At 46.4% G+C, this 26,009-nt stretch overlaps 1 protein-coding gene across 4 annotated transcripts in view; it reads left to right on the forward strand.

The window, feature by feature from the left end:
- Positions 1-26,009, forward strand: part of SLC8A3 (solute carrier family 8 member A3) — a 98,965-nt gene that overhangs the window by 61,089 nt on the left and 11,867 nt on the right. For 3 of the 4 annotated variants that reach the window (XM_042870970.1, XM_042870980.1, XM_042870988.1), the window contains exon 3: positions 21,347-21,450. In XM_042870970.1, the coding sequence (XP_042726904.1) occupies positions 21,347-21,450 (104 nt within the window). Of the gene's footprint in view, positions 1-20,283; positions 20,391-21,346; positions 21,451-26,009 lie in introns of all 4 variants that reach the window. The other variant, XM_042870998.1, reaches the window with a different exon arrangement.

The following is a 26,009-nucleotide window of genomic DNA, read 5'->3' on the forward strand; positions in this document are numbered from 1 at the left end:
GCTTCAAGCTAATGATCTTTCCTTTGAAGGTTTACAAGGTGCCCCTTTAACCTGAGCTGTTAAAAAACAAAACCCAAAAGAACAAAAGCAAACTTTCCCCTTGCCTCCTGACCCCAAGGTTTAGCAGGCTGCCATCAGCAAATGTGACAAGAGCCAGGTATTTGCCTAGGCTAAATCCTGTTTCCCATGCAGCCTGTAGATTTTCTGCTGTTGCTCTTTTAGTCTTTGTCTGATATTTCTTCCTCTTCCATCACAGAGGAATTTTTCATTTCTTTGCACAAAGCAATACTTAACAGGGCTTTTCTGCCTAAGTATGGCATCATTTTGGGTAATAAGGCGAGACTCAGTTTAGACATCTGCTCTTAGCTACCTTATGCAGAATGTAGGATTTTATCCAAGACATGCACTGCAAATCTGTCACCTCTGGTACCTCTGGCAGGCTGCTCTCCAGAGATGATCAAGACTCAGATGAGGGAATCACTTACGCGTGAGATGCAGGCCAGAGGTGCTTGTTAAGCGTGCTTTAACAGAAGCTTTGTCTCTATTTCATTCTCTAAAATCCAGAGTATTAACAAATAAGTAAAAGTGAAGTGCAATGATTTTATTATCCTTCTTTTCTCTCCTGTTGCCTGACCCGAATGTAACAACAGCCTGTTAGGAGGGTGTAATCTACTACAGACTTCTCTTTGCAGCCAGCATGCCAGATTGTGTGCGCCTATTCATAAGATAACAAAACCCCTTCACTCTATTTTTGGGTGTAGTTTTATTTTAAGAGCTCTTGTAAAGCAAGCCAAATACAAGGCAAAGCTTTGACTCTTCCTCTCCCACATGCTGTGGTATTTCTTAAGAGCAGGGAAGTAGTAGAGATGTATCTGTAAGTGGTTCAAAACCATAGCACATTCTCCAGGTTTGTGTGCTGTAGTGCCTTGTTCTTTGTGAGTAGGTTTGAAGATGCTCATGTTATATACTTACAGCTCTGATGGACCTGGCTACACTGGGTTTCTTTACAGCAGACAATGTGTCCCTGCTCAGAGGTTTTTATTCCTTTCTGTTGGAGTGATACAGTCATGGGGAGCTATGAACCTGTGTGCTTTGCAGGGTGGGAGTTTGACCAGCAAAATTTCTTGACTCTCCATTTGGAGACATCAGACCTTTGCAGCATTCAGATATAACCTTTTCCATCCCTTAGCTATCATCTACAGGAATCCTTGTGTAGGGGAGGGTCTTCTCCCCACTTGAAAACTGGTGGCCAGGAGCTGTGCAGTGCCCAAACTGACGGGTGCTGTGGATGGGGACATCAACTGCTGCCTGAACTCCTTCTTGGGCCTCTGTCTCCAATAGCGGATGTGTGAAAGTGTGCAAGGGATTAGGACATGAAGGGGTTCTGTAAGAGACCATATTGCTAGAAATGGCTGTGGCCGTTCTAATCACAGCTTTTATGCTCTGCCAACAAGACTCATAATTTGTAACAAGCAGAGGTCTCTGGGTCTGTAGCTAGGTTTTCTTGACAGATCTGCTGATTGCTGGTTTGTGAGAGCTGGGGGTGCAGTAGGGGTGCTGAAAAGACTCAGGAGCTAAGCCAGCCCCAGCCTTCGCTTGGTTATGTGCCATGTGTCCCTGCTGTGGTGTCACACTGTGGATACCCTCCTGGCAACAGAAAAAGAAGGTCCATGGCAGTTGAGCTTTCCCCTCTTGGCAGTTTCATCACCCTTGCAGCCAACTCCCCATCTGCCTCAGTGCTGTTGGTCCTGCGCTGGTTCTTCTAGGGAGCCAGGGAGCTTGCATAGAAATTGAGGGGAATGAGACTGGTGTTTAGAAGCTTTCCCAGCTGAGAGCATCCCTAAGGAAAAATCCTGGAAAGGGAGAGAGCATGAAGTGGGCAGGTTGTCTGAGGCCAGGTGTCTGATCTGCTTGGTGAGGTGGAAACCTGCCAGAATTATGTGCCTCACTGTGAAGCGTGAAAACAACCCACATACAAAGCCTGTGAGAGTAGCTTTGGGGCTAAAAAAGGACTTACTGCATTTTTACACATGCATACAGTATATATAGTAAAGCAAGATTTCCAATCTGTCTGGAAACGAGTGCTCAGCAGTGTGGCTGAAGGAGGGCAGGCAGAGAGGTGATGCTTTGGGGTACATGGTACTTGGGCAGCTTGTTCTAGGTGTCCCTGCTGGAGCTGGGAGCTGGATCAGTTGGCCTCCAGAGTCGCTTCCAAACTCAGCCATTCTGTGACTGAGCGCTCTGTGGCATCTTCCCCATGCTCCAGGATATGGCCTTTGGCTCTGCAGTGGAGCCTGCTCTGACAGCTTACATGCTTTCAGTTCCTAAGTGTAATCTGCAGTTTATAAACTCACTATGTTATTTTCCTTGGTAGACCTAAATGAGCTATTGCTCTTTCAAAGAGAACTGGGGCACCATTGTATTTGCTGGAAGGAACTAGTGCCTACCTGGTGGAACTCCAGCTGGTGTTGTTGAGAACTGAACAGGCATTCAAGAGTATTCTTGAGAGTTTTGCCTCTTACTATTATGCTCCATATCTTCTTTCTTTCTAGTTTTTTTTCTCAATATTTTTTTGTCTTACCATTTCCAGGTTGTATGATACTGTATAGCTATTTGGGTGATTGGAGGTAAACTATCTCTCTGTATCGGTAACTGGAACCTTACTGCTTTTGGTCTTGTTGCAGCAGATGTTTCAGGCTGCATCTCATCTGAGTTGTCTAAAGTCAGAGTGGTAGAAAGCTGAAGGATTTCTAGAAGCTGATGAGGATGCTGACTTGATTGCTTTCTTACTTTTAAGTAAGAAGTTAATTAGCTATTTATGTTGCTGTAAACTGTGATGGCCTAAGGATATGAGAGTGGCAAAGTCTCTGGGGAGAGAAAATGTGAGCCCAGCTGATTGGTGTGAGTTCCCAGGAAAAGGCAGTTTGAGTAATGCAAATGTTTTTACAGGCTTGAAAAGAAATCCCAGTTTTCAAACTGAGTACATCTTGGGCATAAATCCCTTATGCTCAGAACTCATACAGAAATATTAGTTGAGCTAGTAAAGCCTATTACCTCTCCTTAAAAACCTTGCTTCTATTTATTTACACATTTCAAGCATTCTCTCTTCCATAATATTGAAGCATCTTGAAACGTTAATGCATTTGTGCTTCAGATGTACTTCAGGGGTAAAGGAGTGTTTTTTCCCATTTTACAAGTGGGGCAAAGAAGTGGCTTTCTTGGAGCTATAAAGGAGGATGTTGTTAGAGACAGAACAAGGAGCATGTGGGGGCATCTCCTTAAGCCTTCATCTAAGTGAAGGTGTGCTCACAGACTGACCTGCCCATTTCCCCCATTTAGAGCTGAGGTCCAGCAGCCCAGGCACCTCCTCTGGTCAAGGAGGCTTCCGTAGCGCCTCTCTTGCGTCTTCAGCCCCCTTCCCAGAGAAGGGCATACAGAGCACGGCCAGCGTTCTGTGTGGGCAATGGTATTTCATGTCCCTAAAATTCCAGAATGATTTCAGCATCTTAATTTGCACCACTGGTTTTTGTGCCGCGTGTTGTTTAATATGTACCGTGTTTCATCCTAGCATAATGCACTTTCCATGGGGTGGAGAGATGATTTTCTACTATAGCTTGTGAAATACTTCATGTTGTGTTTCAGTAGGTTTGTAACAGGACACAAACTTGTTTTAGCAGGAAAGGTGTCACGGGTGGGAACTAACATATACAAAATCAGCTTGTGCAGGAGTAGATGCCTCCAGATGATGGCTTCTCGCATCAGTTGGAGTGCATCTTTATGCTGGGCAAGTTTCTCTGAATTGGAGGGCGTCTGAACTGAATCACAAATAAAAACAGTGTTTTTGTTTTTAACATTCAGAAATATGGGCTTTCTGCCACGCTAGAGGAGCCTACCTAGGGCGCTTTTTGGGGAGTGCTTGATTTTGGCCGGGATTTTCAATAACAAGCCGCGATTAATTCTGAGAGCCTTGTTTTTTGTTTCCAGTGCCAAATACTTAGATCTGGAGGGAGACTGGGTATTCCCTTTTCCCATGCCTCAGTTTCTCATCCAGAAAGTGCAAATGTTAATATTTACCTTTTATTTTCTTTTGAGTTGCTGCAGTTTATTTTTTGTCCTTTGATATGAAGTAGTGTTTGAGTACAAGGTGGTATATCACTCTATAAATGAAATAAGCAGAAAATCTCCAAAGACATCTGTATCATGGAGAAGTACTGTATGTTTCTAATGGAAGCAGGGGCTTTGATTTGTGACCTGATGATCGTTTTCAAGCAATGAGTAGCAATGAATTGTCTGGGAAGAGGCTAGCTATTTCTGAAGTTCTTTCCATGTTTTGCAGAAATAATCTATGGATCCCTAAACACCCGTCAGGCAAGAGACAGCCCCTGCTGATGTAATGCACAGAGCTGTGCACATCAAAGTGGGATTTTAGCCAGCACGTATCCATACCCTCATACGCAATGTAGGAGGATCAGTATGGAGAACAAGAGGCAATACTCAGTTTTATTCTTATTCGAAAGCCAGGCTTACAACGTTTTTTATCCCAGATTTTCATCACCTGTGATGGTTGTTTTTGGGGGGGTTTTGTTTTTCTGTCATTATTGGTTTTTGCTTTGTGTTCCTTTTCCTTCCCTGCACTGGCACAGAAGACATCATCCATGAAATGCTAACCAATGCCACTTCCCTCATGACCTTAGTTGTCCTCAGGGCTCTGGCTCGGCCAGTCTCAGTGCTGTGTTTTATGAGCTATGGCAGGAGCCAGACTTTACCGAAAAGGATTTTTGTAGCATTGGTAGGCTGAAATGGGCTCTTTGATTTATCCCTATTTTAATATTTCTGCCTGTGGGTGATTGAGTTTAATTAAGGCCGACTAGTAAATATTTATCCTCATGCCAGAAATAGATGCAGGTTTGTCTGTTAAAAATACTACACAGCCTGCCTCCTTGGCTGCAGCTAACTGAACTGAACACTCAAAAATGTTATTAATAACGGCAAGGAAAAAAACCTGAAGCCTGACTGCCGCAAGCTTTCCCCATGCAGCCGAGGAGCATCATGTCCCCCCCTCCCTAGCAGCCCCTCCATGAAGCTTGTTGCCATGGAAGCCTCATTAAATTTGCATCTTGCCAGGCCTGGGCTGCAGGGGCTGCAGCTGTATTTTTAGCCAGTGGTGGTTGTGTATAATGGGATGGCTCCTCAGAGCCTGGCCAGCAGGTAGCTGACGTGCCTTCCAGCCTGCCTTGGTGCTCACCTGGTGGGAGCAGCACACTGCTTGGAGCCACTGCCGGCCAAAAGATGTGTCTCTGCCGAGGGGTTGGGCAGCCTTTTGCAGTCCCTGTTGCTGATAGAGCTGAGTGTGGGGCAGATGCAATGCCCAGGGCTGTTTCATGGCCAAGTATGTCTTTTGGACCATGGCATGGTTCTGTGTAGTGCTGGCAGCTTCCAGTGATGGGGTCTGGTTAGATTAGGCTGCGCATATCAAATCTCGCTTGACTTGAGCTAAACCTTAGTGCCTTGGGGGGAGCAGGAAGAAACTCATCTGAGCTCAGCTGAAGAACAGTACTACACTTCTAGCTGTGAATATTTTGGGAAGTAGAATGCAGCTAAAAGGAGGAAACAGCTAGGTGGTACCATAGATGCTCAGTGCTAACGTAGTCCTGCCCACATCTGTTTCAGAAACTGAATTTGACCCTATATCCCTACTTGCGGAACTGTAGTCTGCACTTACTACACAAAAGAATTCAACAAATTCCCTCTCAGTCATTCCAAATTGGATTTGTTGGCACTGGAAGGAAAAGGAGGGGGGGAAAAAAGGGTTTTGGTATCTGTCAGTACTGGGAGGATTTCTTAGCTCGAAACATGGGCCCCTTTCTCTCAGCACTGAATCTCAGCAATGCTAAATGCTCCATAAAACAGATTTTATCCTGAATTACACCTGGGCAATCTTTCAGTCTTCAGCGGGCTTCACAGATGGCCAGGAGAGCCTTGTTTAGCCTGGAAAGCTGCTCTCATTTGTGCTGAGGCATGAGAAGGGAAGAGATCAACTTGATTGTAAACCAATAACTTGTCTCTAATAAAAGTCATCTCTACGAGAATTTGATCTGGAGCAGTTGGGCTAAAAATTAAAGCAGAGACCAACTCTGCTGTCCTTCACAGTCACCCTCTGTCAGGGCAGAGTTGTGTTTGATGCTCCCAGGGCTGATGGAGGCTGCTACTATCATTGCTTTTTAAAGAGGTGGCAATGCCATTAGGAGTGGAGGCTTTTTTCCTTTTTCCACAGATGCAGATTTCCAAAGTTCTGCTTCTGTGGGAGGCACCAATTGGTAACTAAACATATTAAAAAAAAAAAAAAAAAAAAAAGATTATTTCTAATTTGCAGAAAATGGGGTATGCCCTGGATCTCTCTGAGCCTGACACAGCCAGCTTTTGCAGCTGCAGGCTGATTCTGCTGTAGGCTGTCTCTAAGGCCTCAGTAGGGAGTTATTTTCAAGGCCAGCTCTGCAGACCCTGCTCAACATTAGGGCCACGAAAAAGCCAGAGCCTGTGGCTGGCAGGGCCGAGAGGTTCTGCTCTACCACTGCTGTGCATCCAGGAAGCACAACTCTCCTTCAACCCTATGTCAGATTAGGGCAAGATACATTTTGCCCAGACAGCCTCATTTCTCCTGCTCCTGATCACGACTTTGAGTCTTGCACAGCCTGAGTGGAATGGGAGTATGCTGCTCAAGCTGCTTCAGAAAGCCCTCAGTATCCCCTTCCAGCTCTTGCTTTGCTTCCATTTCTGAATTAAAGCACCCGAGGCAGTGAGTTCCCACCAAGGAGAGGCAAGGACCCAGAGCACCCACAGCACTTCTCCTCCTGTGTGCCAGTGGCACACAGAGGCTGCAGCAAACAGGCCAGAGGATGGATGTAGGCTGCAGGCGCAAGATCCTGCCCTGCTCTGAGGAGGCACGCCCATCACAGGGCTCTCTCCCTTGTGTCATTCTGGCTGTTCCAGCCAACTGTTGTGTATAGAGCCAAGCACTTTTGATACCTTCTCTGCTTCAGTTCTGCTTCTGGAGAGCAGAGATAAATGCAGCTGAACCACGCAAAGCCATGGGAGAACCTCAGCCTAACAGAGCATGTGTTCAGATCTGGTCTATGGCTGATCAGGATCAGCTGCTCGGGGGCCTTGAGCATTTAGAATTGATTTTTCAGCATACATTTTACTATAGCACCTCTTGGGTTGACAGAGGAAGCAGAGAGGAAGTGTGATAGCAGGGAGCTGGGAGAGTCAGAAACATCGTGAGCAGCTGATAAACACTAACAGACACCCAGGTTCTCAGACAGACCAAGCAGAAGGCTTCCACTCCTGACAACCTTCCCAACATACAGCAGCATCCTGGTTAGGAGCGCTGGCAGTGCAGGGCATGTGTGAATCAGCTAGAAGAGAGCAGGGGCTGAGGATGGTGCAGGCACCAGCGGCATTGCTGCCTGAATGAGTTCTCTCTGGAAAGGGAGCTGGCTGGTACCTTCTGTCTGATGGAGAAAACATCAAAATCAACTCAGAAAACATCAAATGCACCTTTTTGTTTGTCTTCAGGAGCTCTTTATATTAGGGTTTTAAGTCCTAAAAAGTCTCCTAGGTCCCACAGCGGGAAAGGCACTTAACAGAATGGGTAGTATGGTTAACTTGTGGTTGGACTTGATGGTCTTTAAGGTCTTTTCCAACCTGTGTAATTCTATGATCCTATCAGGGATTTATATTTTTAAGATGAGAGGGCTTGGAAGGCAAATGCTAATTAGGCAACATTGGAGGCACAAGGGATTCCTTGTTAGAGGTCTGTGAGAGGTTTTGTCCTTCAGAGCTCCAGCCAAAGGCAGTTGTGCCATGTCACTAAACCACTGGGGGTGTGTTTGCTGATGCTGAAGTGAAGGGTGCTATGCTCATCACTGAGCTGGGTGGAACACCAGAGTTGGGGGAATTGTTATTGTTTCATTATTAGGTTATGATTCTGCTCAGGCTGTGAGAAGTATGGGACATCAGCTTGCAAACCTCAAATTCAGTGGAAGCTTGATGGAATGTACAACAAAGTGGATGAGGAGTGTGGCTGGGGCTGTAGTGTGAACAGGAGGCTCCTGCCTGTCAGCCAGGGACCCCAGGAGGAATTCAAGCTGTCTCTGATGTGGGTTGGTCGGATAGATGAGTTTGAGAAAAGTGCTTCCCATAAAACAAGATCCATATTTGAAGGCTGAGATGAGATGAAGTTTTATGGTGGAAATTACAGCAGTAAAGTGGTTGATGGTTGATTAAATGTGGGCTGTGGTCAGTTAGGTTTGGCGTGAAGCACTTGTTCCCTTACTCTGCTGAATGAGGCTGTCCTGTGAGTGGACTGGCTGAGGGGAGGCAGGGAGGCTGGCATCCCAGCTCTGGGAGTGAAAGCAGAGTCATCTGCAAAATATGGCAAAGCTTGAAGGGTGTCAAAGAATCATAGAATGGCTTGAGTTGAAAAGGACCGGAATGATCAGTAGTTTCAACCCCTCTGCTATGTGTCCTTCTGAAACACTCTTGCTCACTGCAAAGACAACTGATGATGTTATTTTTGGATGAGGAATGGTCTTTTTATGGTCTAAAGCTTTGGGTTCTGGAGACACAAGCTTGTGGCTACAAGCCCAACAGAACTGGCCTCCTTCTAGGAACCTGTGTTAGCTCCTGGGAGCTAGCAAGTCACCCCATTTTTAGTTTGTTTTTCCAGTGTGTTTTTAACTAGGTAAGAAATGAAATGGGAAAACAACCCCAAAGAATGAAATGGTGTAACTGGGTATCCTCTACTCTATATTCATTGCTATAGAAGAGAAAAAAGAAAACAGTGAGCCTGGCCAAATGCACATTGCCTTGGATAAATATACACTATATTGGCTCTGTGTAAATGTTTGGATGTTTAACTGTGATGTTGCTGTGAAAATTCGGCATGATGTCCCTTATCTTGGTCGCAAGAAGCCTGTGACCAGAGCCAAAGCATCCAGGATCCGGCTCCAGTTCCTTTTGTTCATATATAATAATTCTATCTGCAGCATGCAGAGCAGGCTCATTGCAGGCTGGCAGCTGAACAATGTTGTTTGCAGCTCATTAATTTCATACAGATTGCTGCCTTGCTGCTCTGTTGAATGTAGAGCAACTCAAATGTCTGGGCTGAGTGCTGCCCTGCTGGGTTGAAAGCATTGTGTGCGTGGGGAGGGAGGGGAAGGAGGGCCATACAAGGTTCGTGTCCGCAGGTTTCCCTGTAGCAGCAGCAGCTTGTAAAGGGATGGAAGGGAGGAGACTTTCTCTTCCCAAGTTCCAGAGCGCAGTCACCTGGTCTCTTCCCAGCTTGGGACTGTGTACCTTCATGATGTTTTCTCCAGTGTCATCTTTGAGGAAGAGCTGTGCTTGTTGACACACAGCTTTTGTCAGCTATACATCACACCTGATATTCATGTGTCTCTACGACCCATAAATCCAGTCAGTTTTTGCTTTGCTCCTCACTGTTTTTGATGTGCTTTGAGCACTGAAAGCTGGAGATGCTATTAGGTGCTGAGGATCTAGAAGGTATGAGAGCTGAGATATGCCAGCTCCCATGTGAGGAACTGAGGGTCTATTCTGACCTTTACTGGAAAGCAAAAATTTTATTGTAAATGCAGTATGTGTAGGTCAGGGAGTCTTGGAAACATCCATTCCCATGGAGTGGAGTCCTTGTCCTCTTGTGCTGGGAAGAGTAGCGTGTGCTTTTGGAGGGATCTCCTTACAGCTGCTCATTTGGTCTGTGCTGCAACTGTTGCCAGCAAGGGGCATGTGGATGTGTCAAGGAGGGAGACCAAAGGCTGTAATTCCTGTTAGCAGTGGCCACCTTTTCTGCTGCTACAGTTGGCCACCTGTGATGGTGGGATCAGCAAGCTCAGATCTTCATGGTCACCAGCCTCCCTTGTTCTACTGAGTGGCTTGTCCCTGGTGTTCCCACTCTGCCAGGGAGCTTTGACCAGCTCTGTCCCCAGCTGGGGCTTCCTGTCTGCCTCCTCAGTTGGAGGCAAAGCCATCCCAAGTATGCCAGCAGCTGGCCAAGACCATCAGCAGCCTTTGAGGGGATCACGGTGGCCATCTTCTTTTTCTTCCTTCCTTTTCCTCTTCTCTTCTTTGAAATTTATGCATACATGACAGCTGGAACCCGAGTCCTTGGCATCGTCTCCTTTGAGTCAAGGCATGCTGGGGCTGACCCACTGCTGCCAGCCTAGCCATCAGAAATAGATGCTGCGGCATTTTCACATGGCTCTGCTCTCTGTTCTTCAGTTCCTGAGCAGGATCATGTTACGTGGTGGTGTTCCTTCATCAGAGCTTTATAAATCAGTTTTCCTGCCTCTCATTCCCACCTGAGCCCCTGGTACAGAATCGATATGAGCTTGTACTGCATTATGGGAGTAGTAGGGCTCAAGTGGAGCTTGCAGAGGACTGGCTTTGGCTCTTAGGCAGCAGCAGCTAGCGGGTGAGCTGGGATGCCACATGGCATTACAAGCTTGTTTTGGGCACCCCATAGCTGAAAGTTTTTTGCATATCTGTTGATAGTTCAAAGAACTGAATTCTGAAAGGAGATTAAAGAAGTTCCTCAGAGCTCAGCTGGGCAGCAGCCAGCAGTGGGTGGCACGCAGCCCTCTGAGCTGTGCCCAGACAGGAGGACATGGCTGGTTATCCTAAGGAGGTGCAGAGTAGATTTCCTGGGGATGTGTGTGGCTGTCAGTGCCCAGAGGGTCCCTTCAAACCTGCCACAGCAGCACGGAGCAATGCAGGGCAATGCCAGGAGACTCTTTCAGCTAGCAGGTTTCAGTGACTTTTGCCCTTCAGGGAATTTCAAGTGGTACGTTTGAACCTGGCACTTCTCATTCCAACTTCCTTTCCCCCTTCATCCCCACCTTCCCATCCTTGCCAGCATCTCCATGGTAACCCTGTTGCTGAAGAATAGAGAAGATGTCTAAATATAGCTTCCAAATCTCCATGCCTTCAGCTGAAAGACTAAAACCAGGGGGGCTGCTCGAAGCCCTGGACTGCTGATATATCAGACAGTAAAGGGCATTTGCAGGTGGGAAAGCACTTTGGTAGGACAGGGTCCTTCCAGCTGAATTGTTTGTGGCAAACTTGAGGTACTTTGAAGTGACCAGCCTGCCTTCTGCTGCCCAATGGCCCAATGGCCCACCTCTGCTCCTGCACAACATCAGGTTTTGGAGCTGTTCTAAAGAGCAGACAGCAGAATCTTGGTACTTCATTTGGCCGTCAGTACTCATGAGGGGTTTGACATCACAGTCTTTTGTTGCAATGTATCAGAAGAGCTGGAAGCAGAGAAATTCAAAATAATCTGATAAGGAGTGAATTGTCTCCTTTCCTTCTTTCTCCACCATCTAATTTTTTTCTAAAATTCTCCCAGAGTTGTGTCTGAGGCTTTGTTCTTCGTAAAGAACAAAATCGTAAAGAATTTCTTTCTAAGAGAAAAAGGGCACAGCATCATCATAGAAAAGCTGCTCAAGCAGCCCAAGTTAATGGGGGAAGAAACATTTATGCCCAGGGTCCTGGCACTGCTCTGCAGCCACAGCGGGATGATACCCACCAGAACAGTCTGGTTCTATGGACTGCCGAGCTGCATTACTGCTTGTGTAAGACGAGTGCTTATTGTACAGACCTCAGCACATAGCTCCATAGGCTGCTGAGGCTGTCTGCTCTCTGCTGCCCTGAAGCACCAAGCCTCAGGGTCAGCAGGAAGAAGCTGTCCTGCAGCTGGCCAGGTGAGGCCTGTGTGTGTGCACAGCAATTCAGTAGGCAGTGCTAGCAGTCTGGAAGGGGATGCACAAAGCAGCCCAGAGTGTGTTTGGTTTTGTGTGTGTGCTTTGTTGGGTGGGATTTTTATTTATTTATTTATTTATTATTATTATTATTTTTAAGAGAATTTAAAAACTATGTAGCTGAGCCTTCAAAATGCTAAATGTAAAAATAGCTTTATTAAACCAAATAAAGAGAAAATATCTGTGGAGTTGGGCTATTATGTTTGCGTAACCAAATTTAACTCAGCTGATCAGCAGTGTGTAGGGGAGTTTAACAAACCATGCTACCATGTTCTTCTCATTTTTGCAGTAATTCTTAAAAACAAATTGTGGTGTTTCCTTGAGGAACTCCTCTGTACTGGAGAATTTTATCATGCTTGTACAAAGTGAAATGTAGAACACTTTGGAAATCTGCTTATCTGGCAGAGCTGGCTGCGCTAAGAAGGCTCCCAGGGTGTTTTGCTGTGCCTGCCCAGCATGCCTTCTGCTCTTCCAAGGCTTCAGAGCTGAGCTTGAAATGTCTGCCATTTAATAGCTCCAGCGCTGATCCCTGTGCTGACATGAGTAGATGTGCTGTATCTCTTGAGTTGTCCTGAATACCATACCAGGTACTTAAGGATTTGTTTGCAAGGAATGACTGTGTTTAATGGGTTCACCTGCCTGTGACTTAGCAGTTCTGATTTCTTATTGCTTGCATAGTTGTTTGCACCCATGTAAAGTAGCTGTGAAACAGTCATGTGGATTTGGCTGCACTTTCTATCTCTTTGCATGGAGCAGGTCCAGAGGAGGGCCATGACGATGATCTTAGGGCTGGATCACCTCTCCTATGTAGAAAGGATGAGGGACTTGGCTTGTTTAGGTGGAAGAAGAGAAGGATCTGATGAGGTATCATCATGGCCTTCCAGTACTTGAAGGGAGCTTACAAGCAGTCAGGGAGCTGACTTTATGCAGTCTGATAGTGATAGGACAAGGGGGAATGGCTTTAAACTGAGAGAGTGGTGATTTAGGTTAGATGTTGGGAAAAAAATCTTTACTCAGAGTAAAGATTTACTCAGATGTATGGTGCTGGCATAGCTGCTCAGAGATGCTGTGGATGCCCCCTTCCTGGAGGCATTCAAGTGCAGGTTGGATGGAACCTTGGGCAGCCTGAGTTGGTGGGTAGCAGCCTTGCTCATGGCAGGGAGTTGGAACTGGATGATCTTTCTCCAATGTAAGCCATTCTGTGATTGCATGGCAGTGGAAAGTGAGGGCTGTGCTGCTGTGGCAGGAAATGAATGCAGGCTGAGAGGTGAAGCTGACCACGAAGTGCCCACCAGCTTTTCCATTCAGGATGCGGGAAAGATAACAGATATCTTATACTTCTTTTTGACTTTATTTTACCAGGTATTGCTATACATCTTTCACTGGTAGCACTTTGGACTTTTCTAGTGCAAGTAAAGATTTTAAAAAAGAGGCTTTAGTCTTGGCTATGTCCCTTTAATTATCATGTGTCAGCTACTAAGGCATTTCCAATAGTCCTAATTGAAACATGAGCCAATTTACTAATTAGCCAAGACTACAGGAGGAATACACAAAGGGAAATCACCTTTTTGTGTCAATATTTCCTCTTTTATCCTTGAAAGACATGGTGCAATGTGAGCGAACTCTACACCACAGCAGCCAGATGGATAGGGCTCCTGGACAGTCCCCAGTACAGTGCCACTGGGACAGACAAGGAAAGGCACACAGAGTTTGGTCTGAGCAGCCTGATCTCCATCTCAGGCTATGGCCACTTCTTGCATAGCATTTTCTTCACTGGAAGTTTCCTCCTCCCTGCAATCTGCCTTGGTGTAAGATGGTGTTCCTGGCCTTGGTCCTTGCAGGAGTGGCCATGTGCTACTCTTGGGGGGGGGGGGGGGGCCCGGTCTAGGGCAGGGGAGCAGCATGCTGTAGGTTGCCTGCACAGGTCTAAGCTGTGGGAAGCTTCTCAGCAGCTTCTGTGCTGGCTTCTTTCTCTATCCTTGTGAAAGGAAGGACAGCAAAGACATTGGTGCTGTATAAGGAACAATCCCTGAAGTCTCTGCCTTCCTCTCTCAAGGAAGTTTGCACCTTGTGAGTCAGGGTAGACATTAGGAGGAAGGCTACAGGGATGAAATATGATGGAAGAATGTACAGAATATTGCCTGTATTGTGAAGCTTTCAGAAACCAGCTGGACAACCACTGACCTGTCAGGAATGGCTTGATGGGCCTGGCTCTGCCTGAAGGCAGTGATGATAGCAGTTGCTTCCAGTTCTATTTTCTGGGACATTTTTGTCTAATGGCACAGAGGGACTCATGTGAGGGAGTGCCCTAGAGAAAGGCACAGCTCCGCTCAAATGAGAACCAAGGCAGAGTATGTTCATACTGATACGTACCACTTCTACCACTGCTCAAAGCTCTCTTGCTTCCTTCCTTCACCCTCCCTTAGCTTGCATCACTGTAACATCTTCCAAGTGAAGAACTCAAAAGTTCTGCAAATTGCAACTGTCCACTATCAAATCTCTGTAAGAAATAAGAATCACAGCCATTACACGGATATGGAAACTGAAGCACAGACATATCAAGTGATTTGGATAGCCTCGGGATTGCCTGGAGAAATAACAGGTCATATAATGATTAGCACTGCAGATAACCCTGTTGTAACGATAACTAGTTATCGCTGGTTATCCCACAGGCTAACTTGAAGACAAAAGAAAAAAATGCCATTTTAGAGGACTTCTGTCTATGATGCTTTACAGCAGACTGGTCTGGTTGTGAAACAGTCCGAGCTGTTCCCTGTGTGCTTGTCCCACATGGTGGGACGACTCCTGTACAGCTGCTTTTCCAAGGTCCTCATGAATGACACAGCCAGTTCCTGGAAATTGGCCCGCAATGGCTCATCTCCAGTTTCTGCACTAGCACCGATTCTTCTGTAACTCTTACATCAGCAACTTATACATCAATGATCTGCCTGAAACTCTATCCTGACAGTTCATCTATCCTGTGGACATCTGCTTAGATAATTGGTACCAAGGTCGACTCTGACCTTAGAGGCAACTTCATTTCTGACCTGGCTGCTAGAGGAAACTGAGGCCACCCTTAGTGGCTGCAGCTGTGTGCTTCTAAACCTGCTCACCCCTCCATAATTATTCTGGGAGCCAAAACATCTCCTTTCATGGGCATAGGCTGAAGACCAAAGTGCATCCTGTCTGTCTTGGTCTTAACACTGGATAGTTGCCTAAATTACTATGATTTCCAATTGACAGTAAGATCACTTGTTTCCTTTGTGACCTTGAATTGAACCTGCTTTGGGGTTGAACACTATTCCCTCTCAAAAACCTCCTGTCTTATGTAAGTGACAGTGTAATTCTTTGCTTCAAAATGGTTCAGCTTGTCCCAGCTGAATTACTCAATGTGCAGCTCTGTGACCATGTGCATCATATCAGGGTTTCTCTTGCTGTCTTTTTCACCTTCCCTGCCAGCACCGTGTCACATTGCTCTGTTAAATATGTGCCTCCCAATGAGCTGGGCAAAGACAGCTCCCCACTATACCTAGCCTTATTTAATCCTTTCTTGTTTGCCTCACATTCTGACATCTTACTTAGTCAGCATTTCTGCCACAGAACTTCTCAATGAGATCTTCTGGCAGAGAGAATAGGTCCTACCCATAGTTCTGGGTTGAAAAGCCATCCTGGGGCCAGCAGGTGCTGAGATCTGGGCAAGTCAGACAGTAGTGCTAAAACTTTGAAACTCATGCTGCTACCTGCGCCCACAGCAAATCAGGTGAGAGTCTGGGTGTATCATGGTGCATTCAGGATGTCACGGCTTGATCCAAAATGTGTGCTCCAATGATTCCCATTAATGAGTTACTAAAGATTTCCTGGTTCTTCTCACTGTCCTAGGGACATTTACCTTGCTGTCCTGGCTGCTTTCCATCCTGGCTAACAGCATCCCACCGGGGACTGTAAATTCTGCCCTTGCACAACCCTGCCTGTTTCAATGGTATACCGTATGTGACATTTCCTGACTTACGCTGTTTTTAGAGCTGAGCCTTATTTCACATTCCAAAGTCATGCAGGCACATCCTCTTAACCTCCTTTGCAATAATTCCTGCAAATGAGAGTCTCCACACAGAGAGATACTCAATATTTTCTAGCACATTAATCAAATAACCATCCAGTTGTTGCCTTATGTGTTAGAAGTGGACGTGTTGTCAAATAAAATGATTTTATAGATTATCCTCTGTACTTCCCAGACGGGGAATTTAGCAACATCATGCGCTCGAAGTCCTTTAGGAGAAGATCGATGTCTATTCATTTCATCTTCTGTTGCTTACTCAGGGAAATCTTGTTCTTAATGTTGCTCCCCAGGAGGGGAGCTTTCTCATCTCTAACTTTTGAAAATGGTGATTGTTTTTAAATGCATGTTTAGAGGAGAGCCCGGACTGGCACCATGAGGGCTCTTGGTGGCAGGAGAGCATGGTTCAGTGCTCTTGGAGATGGTTCCTGCCAGGCCCTGTCTGACCTATAGGCAGGCATGCAGAAGGATGCTACCTGTGCTTGTCCAAACTAAAAGAATTGCTCAGTCCTCTGAAAGCATCACTGAGGACTGAGTGAGAGTGCTTTCATATATTTAGCCATCTAGGGGCTGGGATTGAGCTATGCTGTGGCTTGGTGCTGGTACTGGAGCTTTGGGCTTTGCAGAATGATTTCTTGCTGCTAGTTCCTGGAGGCATTTAATGAAGGTGGTTGACTTCTAGGACAGGCTTTTGGATGTTGTTCTGTTGTTATCTGCTTTAGAGCTGTCTGAGGTGTGCCTGGACCATGATGCAGCTGTCAGAAAGGGGAAAGATAGCAAATATCCTCCTTTCCCATTGCAGAGCAATCAGAGTGGGGTGCAAAAGTTGCAAAGCTGAGTGAAATACGGCGCAGATCTCATCAGGGAGAGGAACTGGAATACTCTCAGTAGCCAGAGTTGTCACAGAGCTTGGGAATCCTTAACTGCCCTCCATCAGTGGTGACATTTCTGCAGTGAGAGTCACTGGCCCAGTGATCTGCTGAGAAAAGAGCACTTCTCCACAAGGAAGCAAGCGTGGCCCAGCTCCTTGCAGGCTGCATAGGAAACAACCTGGCTCAGGAGCAGGCAGTGTCTGTACCATCCACCCACATGTGGTATCAGGGTTCCAAGCCACAGAAGTGTCCCTAGCACACACCCACACCCCTGGGCTCCTGTGCTGGGTCCTGGAGTTTTCAGTGCCATAGTCTTGCTGTGCAGGTCAGGTGTACTGCTACCCTGGGGCACCTTCTCCTGAGGGCCTGAGGTTGGCTGAGGGCTGCAGTGTTTTCCCTGTGCTCGTGTTTGGCTCCTTCACCTTCATTTTAGGGAAATGAGTGAGATTAAGCTGATGGAGGTAACTGTGGCCAGATGGAGTTTGTGGACAGGGAGCATACAAGTGTTCCATCACCAAGCTAGAACACATGGTATGTCCCCAGCTCTTGGACAGACAAGCTGATGGCCCTTGAATTGGTTGCCAAATCAACACCATTTTTTGAAAATCCATGAGTGCAGAGATGATCCAGTTTGCCTCTGAGCTGGTGTAGGAGTTCAGATGATTAGTGCTTATATAGAGGTCTTACTAGATATTGAGGAGTTTCTGCCTTTGAGTTGGACAGGACAAAGCTTGAGCATCTGTTTCTCTTCACACAGAAGAGAAAATCTGAATGTTTTTCTTGTTTCCTTTGGCCTTCCCTAGTACAGCTAAGGTATTCTAGCAAAGGTATAGGTTGTTTGGTTTTTTTTTTTATTTCTTTTCCTTCCTGGACTTTCCCTTGTGACAAGCTTACTTTCAACCAAGTCTGAGTGATGCTATCATTGCTCAAACCTCAGTAATTTCCATGAGAACCACCCGTCATCAGGCAGGGGATGCTGTCACAAATGAGATTTTTTCTTGTACAGATTTTCTCCTCTGAACAGCCCTTACTTTGGATCATGGTTGAACTTCACTGCCTTGCAGGTGGAAAAGGGACTGGGAGAGGACTGGACTTTGAAAGATACAGTGCTGATGTCCTGAGTTAATTATGCCTGTGGCATGCAAGGGAGGTAAGGGAGGCTGTTTGTGCAGTCAGACTGAACATGAGTTGGTGTTCTTTTGCTCCTGTGGGATGGAGAGCTAGGGCAAGGCAGGCTGGAAAGAGGGCAGCAGGTACTGACTGGGAATTGGTAGCAAGCAGGCATCAGTATGTATGAACCCAGAGGAAGGAGGGGGGAAAAAAAAGAAGAGGGTGAGTTATAGGTAGTGGCCCTCTACTTGATTTTATTTTTGAGTAATTATGTGTGGTCCTAGCTTTCTGTGTCCCTGCAAAGCAAGGAAGCTCAAGGAGACAGCCATATGACAAGCGGAATTCTTGTAGGGAGACATTGCCTGGCTGACAGAGGAAAGCATGCAATGTCTCAACCCCAGGAGACTTCTTTTTGCAGAGTCAGCACTTTACCATGCATCCTTTCTATGGTCCTCACTGTGTTTTATTTCTCATTCTTGGATTTTAATAAAAAACAAATAAACAAAAAACATTTTAAAAGATCGCTATAAGGAATTCTCATCACTTAAGGAATTCGCATCACATAAGTGATGTGATAAGGACTTCTTAGCATACCATATAGAGCTCTGGTTAACAAAATGGGCACACAATGAGTCATTATTCCTTAAGTCCATAGCTCTGTGTGTGCATTGTGCAGGCAGGTAGATTGTGGGAAGTCAGGATTTCCACACACAGCACAACCGTAGAGATATCTGCCATGCACACTTTCTCATTAAGTAAGCGTTTCTCCTCTGCTCTGCTATGTGCATGTACTACTGATGAAATGGGACAGTCACCTCATTTAAAAAAAAAAAAAAAAAGGTAAAAGAAAGTTACTGTGTGATACCCAAATTATGTATGCACTTAATAAGCATAATTACATAAAGCTTTAGAATGACTTTAATTCTGGAGATAAGTTTTGTTGCAGTTACTGAGTAATATGGGGCTCTTGGAGTGGAAAGCAGTAAGCAATAATTATGAATGGGATTTTAAGAAGCAACCCTTATTCAGGAAGTGCTGGCTGCTTTTGAAAATCCCACCTTCTGTTTTGTAGCATGAGAGCAAGAAAGAGATCAGAGCTATGAATCAGATGTGTATTTAATTCAGCAAATTGAAAAAGCTTTGCAAAGTACCAGGGGCCCAGACAACATCTGGTTCAAAGGCAATATTCCATCAACCTCTCCAAAAAAAACACAATGAAATCATTGTGATGAAGTCTTAGCAAAGCACCGATATTAACAACAGACCTCTCATTTAAAATCCTACATACTTCGGGCTGGATTACAGGAGTTTGAAGGGGTCTAGAGAAGGGAAAATAGGCTTGCTGGCATTAGTGCAGCATATTGGTAGAGCAAGCACTGGCAAAAATAAAGCTGACTTAGCTTAGAAGAATTAGAGGTTAAGTTTTTTTTTTTTTTTTTGCATATTCATACACTGATGGATATAGCAGGTGTTGTTCGAACTCTTCCCTCTATCCAATATGCCATCATCTGAAAGACATCTCAGAGCAAGAGCCAAGCACAGGGAGTGAAAGTTCCCATCAGAGCACAGAAGCTGTTGCGATGTAGATGAGTCAAACTGGAGAGAGACTGGATAGCTTTGTGGTTGTTAGTGTTAGCAGTAGGAATGCAAGCTGCAGCAATGGAAGGCAATCAACCTGCCCATTTTCCACTGTGAAATGGTGATTTTCAGGGGGATGCTGGCAGAAGTGTGGGTTGCAGCATCCCCAGGATTCAGGAGTGGATCGCTTAGTCTCTGAAACACTATGGGACCAAAGACGCCACTTGTGTTTAATATCTCTGCTTAAGGGAGCAAGGCTGTAGGGCAGTGGTCCTTTTCGTAATCAGGCACAGAGAATGGTACTTTCTGTCTTATCTGTGAGCACGTGAGCAGAAGCAGCAGCTCAGCTTGGGGGAACTGAGGCATGCTGTCAATTGAAGCCTGGGGCTATTTCTCCAGGTTCTTCAGTTGCCAGTACTGCTGTTCTCATCCTTGCCATCCACAGCCAAGACCAGTTATGCATGAAAGGCAGCAGGAGCCAAGCTAGTGGTGTGCGCGTGCTCTGGTGTGTGTGTGCAGCAGCAGTGGTGTGGGTGAAGTGTGCTCCTCTCCTGCATGGTGCAGCCCAGCCCTGGCTCCTGAGTCAGAGCTGTTTGGGTCTCTCTTCATTCTGCACAGCATGCCCTGCCCTTGGGCCTGCTTGTTAAACAGAAATTGGTCAGTGTTGCTGGCAGCAGTGCGCTTTAGCCCTCTTCAGAGCCACACTGAACTCATTCTAGTGGGTGAGAAAACTTTGACTCTCTAATGTTTCTGTTCAGCTCCCAACCTTACTTCGCTTTGCTCCTCTGTTCCCTTCTTCCCTTTATGATGCTTACTATTATTTTTCCATCCACAGCAAAACAATTCACATCAAAGTAATTGATGATGAGGAGTATGAAAAAAACAAGAGTTTCTTCATTGAGCTGATGAGCCCCCGCATGGTGGATATGAGTTTACAGAAAGGTGTAGTACTGGCCCTCCAGACTAACGTTAACGTTCTTCTTTCTTCTTCTCTCTTCTCCTTCCTCCACTTTTCCTCCTCTTCCTCTGACTTCTCTTTGTTTCCAACTGCTCTGTCCTAAGCACTGCTGTGCACGCACTGTGTCACATGGTATCCATGGAGTGGGGGAAACGGGGGCGGTAGGGGAGCCTGGGGCAGACGTCGTAGGAGAGAAAGAAAGAAGAATGGTCCTCAGTGGGTATGTTTTTCAGTGAATGTTTCCACTGATGAGAAGGGCCAAGGCAAATTCTGTAGTGCTGGGGGAAGATGCTCACTAGAAACATGGAGCATATCTGGAGCTCATCACCCAGCTGTGCTCCAAGAGCTATGTCCCTTAGTCACAGAAGAAGCTGGGGGAGGAGGCAGGCAGCATTAGGGAGGAGAAGCAATGAGATGTGCTGCTTTGAAACTGTGGATTAGGAACGCTAGCCTGCTGCAGCTAGCAGTGCTGTAACCCCACAGAGGAACATGGCTGTGAGTATGCGGCTCTTTTTTCTCAAGCTCTGAGCCAACAGTCCCTTTGTTAATTGTGAAAGTAGCAGAAACAATCAATCTTCCAGCTAAAATGCAATTGGTACCCCAGATATCAACTCCTGTTGATAACCAGGCAGCTGATACCCTTTCCAATTACCATGTGACACCGAAAAATGTGCTGCAGAAGTCGCCTCCCACTAACCATCAGCAAGGTCCGACCCCACCTTTCCCCTCCCTCCTCACCTCCCCGCCAGCCCTGTCTCCCCCTAACACCCTCCTGCTCCCCAAGGAGCTGCAACCGATGCGCCATGTCCAAGAGGCCGGCCAAGGTGCGCTGCCCTGCGGGAAGGGGCCGCACGCCAGGAGCCTGCACTGCTGCCGTCGCCGCGTCACCTGCGGCCTACCAACCCACTGTACACGGTTGTCTCTCTTGTTGTCCCTACAGGAAGACCGTAAGGGTTAAGATAGTAGATGAGGAGGAATACGAAAGGCAGGAGAATTTCTTCATTGCCCTTGGTGAGCCGAAATGGATGGAACGAGGAATATCAGGTGTGAGATCCTTTATGAAAAAAACTCAAAACAAATAGAATCAAGTCTCCAAACCCAGAAAATATAACCCTCTCTCTCCTCCTTCCCCCCCCCTTCCTTTTCTCCTCCTCATGTGGATGGATGGACTTTGACTCTCTGCCCTTCCGTATCCTCACTCTCACACTGTCCCGGCGTCACCTCTCCTTTTAGCGCCCAGCTTACTTCTGATCCTCCTTTTGTGCAATGCTTGAGCCTCAGAGACTGTACTATTTTGACGGGATTTCTTTGTCTTGGTCTGTTTTTGTTCTGAGCACACCTCTGCTGTTCTCCCCTCTCCTGCTCCTTTGCCAGGACCTTGGGGAATGTGAGAGACAAGGGACGGGCATAGTGCATGGCTGCCTCTTCGGCTCGTCCCGTACACCCCCCTGTCCTTTCCTCTGTTGTTGCCTGCCAGTGGCATTGCCTTGGTGCTCTTGGGTCCCTATGAGACGTGGTGAAAAGCCCACAGAAGAGGGAAGGTATGAGGTATCCTGTTCTGTGTTTATTTTGCAAAATGGTTCTCCGTGTCTTTCATCTGAAAAGCACCTTACTGTGTCTCAGACAACCCCAGCCTGTTATGCACAGAGTGTGGAGCTCTGTTAATGTCCAATGTGAGCATTGGTACAGTGAGACCTGGGATCTCCTAGCAGATCAGGATTGTAGTTGGTATAAACTCGGAGTTTCTGTCATGCCTTGCCTGCATGTATCTTTGTCCTTGTATATGTGTTTGACTTCTTTCTCATTGAACAAGTCTTGCCATTGGCGTCACCAGCTTAGGGGTAGCCTGGGAGAGCTGATCTTTAAATAGAGAAGCACTTTACATGCTTTTGTAAAGGAATCCTAACTCACCTTTTGGAGTCTGAAATGAAATAAAACCAGATGTGCATGCCTGTGGGCTTATTTCTGATCCCTTGTACTGCTGATGGTGATAGAAACATCTGGCAATTTCCTGTGCATCACACAGCTTTCCCTTGTTGAAACATTTCCGTCTTTCTTATCTCATAAGTACAGGAACTATCCTCTAGTCAGTCTGAGCCCTCCTGCATGGTTCTCCAGGACATTTAGGATAGACACAGCTTGCATTAGCATGACAATGGCACATAGTGTCTGTGGATTTGTAAAATGTAAACCCCCAAACCATTAGTAGTTTAGTGCCATTAGACCATCCCATGCCTCCCCTGGGTGGTGACCGACTTGAGGTTTCTCTGCATGCTGAGCTCAGCCCTTTAGGTTTCACCAAAGTCCAAAGCTTTAGTGAGCATTCACTCTTAATCAGAAGCTGTGATAAGCCTGCCATATCCCATGGAGGTGTGTTCACTCCCCTCCACTGTAAAGATGTGGGCATGGCTCCTGACTAGAAGTTGCCTGGCTTCAGCTTGTAGCCACTAGTTATTTTCCTGCTTTTCTCCATCAGATTTAAGAACTATGTAGTGTGCTGCATCTTCTGGGTAGGTGCTCACTATATCTATATTACACTTAAATTTCTTCTTGGAAGGAGATTCAATCTTTGAATCTAAGACTGCAAAAATGTTTTCTTGTGCTCTAGAAGACCTCCAGGGTCTTCTCTCCACACATGCCCCTTCCTGTCTATGGGGCTCATGCCTCTGTGTCACTGGGTACACGAGGGAAAGCACTGCTTCTGACTCCCTCCTGCACATGCAGGAGCATCTCAGTGAAGTTCCTGCTCAGTTGTTTGCCCTCTGTGAACCCTGGATCCTTTTCTAAAGCAGTGAGACACAGATTTTAGCTAGGGTAGAGCTGGCTTTTGTTAAATCCTATGTTTCTGTTTCCTGCCTAGGCTACCATCCTCATGGTTAACAGGACAGTGATGCTAGTTTGCTGTACTGTGCATGTCTCATTTACACTAGCATCGCTGATAGTCAGTGGGATTGCCAGATCTGTCACAGGCAGAGAGATCTGTCGGATTACTTGTTCACCACACAGCCTGCACAAGGCAGCCACTTCCACCTGAGGTGAAGGTGCAGCCTCAGCTGGACTCTGCCTGTCAGAAGGAAGTGCTGGACCATGAAGAGGAGGCATGGAGCCCTGGTTGGCCTCAGTAGAGAAAAGTCAGAGCAAGAGCTGTGTGTTAGTAAAATCTAGGAGACAGATTAAAGCACATCTGTAAATATTCCTGGCACAAGGTGGCACAGTCGCTACACTGATTCTAGGGCACTTGGAAGGATTCTGCGCTCTGCAGAGCTGCACAACACAGCCTCTCTGGTGAGCTTATCTGGAGCCTGAGATGATGGAATGAGGAGCTCAGCAGCACTGGGAGGGACAGCCAGCCACTGTCATCACCAGCAGCGTCATGGATGGCTCCCAGTGGAGAAGGCTGTGCAGAGCGTGGACTCTCAGCACTCATGAAGTCATGTGCCCGTGTTGCTGTACTGCATCACGCATGCTTCTACCTTGAAGGATGCCCAAAGCAAGGCCGTGGCAGCCTCTTCTGTGCAAAGAGGTCTGTACAAAGCTGGAAGGATGCAACTACAGGCTGGGAAAAAAGTCTCCGCACACTGCCATGTAGCTGGGACTTGGTTTCAATGCAGTGATGGATGGGACCCACAAGACAAGGGCAAAGTGTGGCTCCTGGCTCTCCTGGGAGGTTCAGGCTAGTTGCTTTTGGTGAAGTCTCTCTGGGTTTCAGCTACTCACACTTCTTTCTACCACTGCAAAAGACGTGGCTTTCTTGACTGTGTGGCCTCATTTTGTTATTACTCCTCACTTGGCTCTGCCTCACTGTGCCTGCGCCTAGAGTGCTGTAGAAGCGTTTCATGTTTTCAGACTGCCCTTCGTGGTGTCTTCAAAACAACTCTTCTGGCCCCCTTGGGAGCAGGATTGTGTTGCATGGCTCGGCTGGCTGCCAGCCATGCTGGGAAGCAGCCTGCCGCCCAGCTGTGCTGAGGCAGCTTCTCCATCCCTGTAGTGCCTGCAGGAGGGCTGTGTCATGTGAGTACCACACCTGCTCTGAGCCTGCGGACATGCTGCTGTTAAACTGTGCCGTAAGAGTTGCTGACCGCATACTCCATTCCGTGCTCTTCTTTCTATATAGATGTTGTGTGTGCAGTACCAAACCCTGTCTGGCAGCCCATTTCTTCTTTTTCATCAGTTGCTTTCTGCAGCTACAATTTCTTGAAGACTTTCTGGTCATCCAAAAAGTGCAAGTTGGCGTTAGCAGCTTTTTTATTGATGTACTCAAATAATTCAGAGATCAGATAGATCCCTTTCCCGCCTCCTTTCTGGCTATACTTTTCTCAGCACCTTTTGAAAGTGTTCCTTCTGTGAAATGAGTTCTTTGCTTTATGACAAGATGCAGTATTTTGGTTTCACTGTTACTCCCATGGCAGCTCTGGTATGGTGTCCCTGCTCAGGTCAGAGATAAGTTTTTACTACTGCCAGCCCTGCAGGATGTTAGAGAAATCCAGCCTGTTTTTACTTTCTTCACACATCAGCTTTCACGGTTTGTCCATAGCCCTGGATTGTGGGAGCAAAACTTGCTTTGCTTTTCCTGGAAGTAATCAGTCTTTCACCTAAATTGTGGTTAACCTTAGGGTTGATAAAGCCCAAATGGCTGCTTTGGAAGATTTCACTTGATAACGGATAATGGTGAAAATCACTTCTGGAAAATTGTTTCATGAGGGTGATTGGGAATCTGCTCATGAGAATCCAACTAGCGGTACAGTGGCAGAAAATTCAACCCCAGGGATGGAGTGCTGATTCTACAGCATTATACTCTGTAAAAGGGACCAACATCCTTCATGCAAGATTTTGCTTCAGAAACCATGATGTGACTACGAGATATGCCTTCACTGGAAGTGGGAGCACAGGTGGTTTTTGAGCACTGTTAAATAAGTAGCTGGCTTGGGAAGATTTTGTCTGAAATCCCCTTCAGCCTTTCCAGCACAGCATGATGTGGTGTGGATGGATGTCCTGAGACATCTCTGTCACCTCCCTGTACAGGAAAGCTTCATTGCTAAGAGGGCAGATATGGCTGGAAGTCAGAGTGAGGATTAAACTGCAAAGAAAGATGGATTCCTAGATTGGATAGATCCAAACAAGTTATCTGTTTCCAAATGTTGATGATGGCACAACTGGGTATAAAGGTCTGTGCTGGACAGATAAGCCACATCGATACGGGAGGATTTGTGTGGCAGCTTTCTGTGGTATGGGCAGGTTCTGAAAAACTCCTTCTTCCATTAGCTGCTAATGGGAATATCAAATAAATGTTAGATTGCTGCTGCCTTTTTCCCCAAAGGTTTAATAATTTGTTGCAGTTCTGTGATTAAGCTGACTGCTGCTGATTCTCTTGATGGACAGAATGGATCATGGTCTGTTTCTTGGAGTTTCTGCCATTAACTTCAATAATAACAGGATTAAGGCTAAAGCTTCAGAATCTCTGCCTTGTTTATCTAATGAAAAATACACGTTCATAGCTCTTCACAGTCCTTTAGGAAAGCAGTTCACTCACTTCAGTGCAAGCTAGAGCCGGAGCCCATGGGCAGTGCAGTGAGCCCTGCTTTGGGCTAGTGGGCAGGTAGTTT

Source organism: Lagopus leucura, unplaced genomic scaffold (assembly GCF_019238085.1).
Source record: "Lagopus leucura isolate 7727_CA_CO unplaced genomic scaffold, USGS_WTPT01 Super-Scaffold_1, whole genome shotgun sequence".
Classification (NCBI taxonomy): domain Eukaryota; kingdom Metazoa; phylum Chordata; class Aves; order Galliformes; family Phasianidae; genus Lagopus; species Lagopus leucura.